General features: G+C 42.3%; 1 protein-coding gene and 1 pseudogene across 1 annotated transcript in view; one reads left to right on the top strand and one right to left on the bottom strand.

Annotated features, from left to right (window-relative positions):
- Nucleotides 1-1,054, bottom strand: part of LOC107747361 (phosphatidylinositol N-acetylglucosaminyltransferase subunit P-like) — a 2,603-nt pseudogene extending 1,549 nt beyond the window's left edge.
- The window catches only part of LOC107747360 (E3 ubiquitin-protein ligase TTC3-like), a gene marked incomplete at its 3' end in the record, with an annotated part of 27,916 nt that continues 26,428 nt past the window's right edge, over nt 1,015-2,502 (top strand). Inside the window, exons 1-4 of the mRNA XM_016561830.1 lie at nt 1,015-1,272; nt 1,436-1,502; nt 1,871-1,913; nt 1,986-2,145. Coding sequence (XP_016417316.1) covers nt 1,268-1,272; nt 1,436-1,502; nt 1,871-1,913; nt 1,986-2,145 — 275 coding nt within the window. The remainder of the gene's footprint in view (nt 1,273-1,435; nt 1,503-1,870; nt 1,914-1,985; nt 2,146-2,502) is intronic.

The raw sequence follows: 2,502 nt of genomic DNA, 5'->3' as shown, positions 1-2,502 counted from the left end.
CTCACACACACACACACACACACACACACTTACTCACACACACACACACACACACACACTCTCTCTCTCTCTCACTCACTCACACACACACAAAAGGTTCTTGCGACTTTTTATCTCACAATTCTGAGAAACAAGAGAAGAGAAACAATTATTATTATTCTTTAATTAAACTTTCAAAATTACAGAATTCAACAGCAAGTTCTTGACATATTTCTCACATTTACACATTAAGTACAAATTGAAACAAGTTAAATAAAATAAAAGAGAACTTAAAAGATAAAGAAAAAATCAATGGGCATCACAAACGTGTTAAATTCATTCAGCAGACACAGCTCTTTGGGCTTTTCAATTAAAAAAAAAAAAAACTTTACAGATTCTAAATAAACTTTAAAGCAAATGAGCAAAATTGGGGTTTGAGTTACTCCATTTAGTTTGATGAATATAAAATTTTCCTAATAACAAATACAAATCAATAATAAATATTATTCTTTTAGAAAAGTCATATTCATTTGAACGAAGTAAAAGTAAAACAGATGATAAATTTAAGACTAGGATGCAGTTTATTTGAAACACTTGGAAATTGTGACATCTCAGACCAAAACAAAGACGAACAGCCAGGGACATTCAATATAAATGCACGATAGACTCTCTTACACAATTACAAAAAGAGCTAAAAGTAATCTAAATCCATATTCACATCCTTTCATCTTTAATGACACGCAGCGCTCTGCGGAAGCACTAGAGGGCGCTAGAGGCGCCTGCGATTCCGCGGGAGAACACTAGAGCGCGGGAGAGACGTTCCCTCGCGCTCGCGCTGCAGATCACGAAACCAACGACAGACACCAGGAAACGATCAATCTAAGCTTTGCCCAAAAACAGGTAATAAACACCGTTAATCATATTCATAACACAGCGGGATGTCGCACTGTAAGAGCAGACCTCAGGCGTTTGCGCGACAGCGACGTTTTTAAGGTAAACGTCTCTAATTATTTCAAGTAAACAACTGCAACGCGTCGCGGCACACGCGCGTCGCGTTTAACTTACTGAAGTTCATCCGTTTCACCTGTTTAATCATTAAACACGTTAATTCACGTGTGGGTCGCCAGCAGGTGTTGTGTTTTATTGGATTGAACGCGCGGCCCGAGTGTTAGCGAGCTCCGGGTTCGTGTTTCAGGCGCTGCTGACGACAAACATTCAAATCAGTCGAGCTGAGGAGAAACTCCGTGTTCGTGTGTGAGAGAGCACGTATGACGCAGATACTGCACGTATGACGTATGTGAGCCGTGTTAGCGTGTGTCATGCTTTGATGTAAGAGTAGGTGCGGCTCAGATGATGTGCATTGTGGGAAACGAACCTCTTTTGGTGTGACTGAAGAAGTGTGATCTGGGCCAGAGGGAATCTGAAACTTTCATGTTTTGTTTTTGTGTGGTTTCAGGATGTCGGACTCAGAAGACTCGGATCTGGAGGAAGGAGTGGATGTGATGCGACACCGAACCAAGATTGTGAGTATGATTGGTTCTGAGCACACCCATGATGCTCTGTGTTTCTCCCGTGATGCTCTGTGTTTCTCCCGTGATGCTCTGTGTTTCTCCCGTCATGCTCTGTGTTTCTCCCGTCATGCTCTGTGTTTCTCCCGTCATGCTCTGTGTTTCTCCCGTCGTGCTCTGTGTTTCTCCCATGATGCTCTGTGTTTCTCCCGTCGTGCTCTGTGTTTCTCCCATGATGCTCTGTGTTTCTCCCGTCGTGCTCTGTCTTTCTCCCGTGGTGCTCTGTGTTTCTCCCGTCGTGCTCTGTGTTTCTCCCGTCGTGCTCTGTGTTTCTCCCGTGATGCTCTGTGTTTCTCCCGTGATGCTCTGTGTTTCTCCCGTAGGTCTATCAGGGCCAGTTCCCGTACATTCACATGGAGCCGCCCGGTGAGTGAGCGCAGCTCTCTTTATCATTAGTGATCATCGCTGCAGAGGTTTCAGTGTTGCTGTGTTTAACAGACGTCATATACGAGCGCTGGACCAAGATAAAGCCCGAGGTGAAGAAGCACGTGGGTCATCTGATGCATGTGTCTGTGTTCTGGTGGCATATCCTCCTGAGACAGCAGGACAATCACCCCACCACCTTCTGGGCCGTGGAGATGGGCTTTCTGGACTCAAAGTGAGTCGTTTTCATCTGACAGTAGGGCTGGGCGATAAGGCCAAAAAATCATATCCTGGTATTTTTTGGCTGAAATGTGATATACGGTAATATCTTGGTATTTTCTATTTGGATTAAATATATATATATATATATACACTGCCGTTCAAAAGTTTGGGACCAGTAAGACTTGTAATGTTTTTAAAGAAGTCTCTTCTGCTCATCAAGCCTGCATTTATTCGATCAAAAATACAGAAAAAAACAATAATCTTGCAAAATGTTATTACAATATAAAATAATGGTTTCTATTTTAATATCCTTTAAAATATAATTTATTTCTGTGATGCAAAGCTGAATTTTCAGCATCATTACTCCAGT

The sequence above is a fragment of the Sinocyclocheilus rhinocerous genome, unplaced genomic scaffold (genome assembly GCF_001515625.1).
Source record: "Sinocyclocheilus rhinocerous isolate Xijiao unplaced genomic scaffold, SAMN03320098_v1.1 scaffold1220, whole genome shotgun sequence".
Taxonomy (NCBI): Eukaryota; Metazoa; Chordata; class Actinopteri; order Cypriniformes; family Cyprinidae; genus Sinocyclocheilus; species Sinocyclocheilus rhinocerous.
Note: the sequence above shows the minus strand (reverse complement) of the source record. Positions and strands in the feature narration are given on the sequence as shown.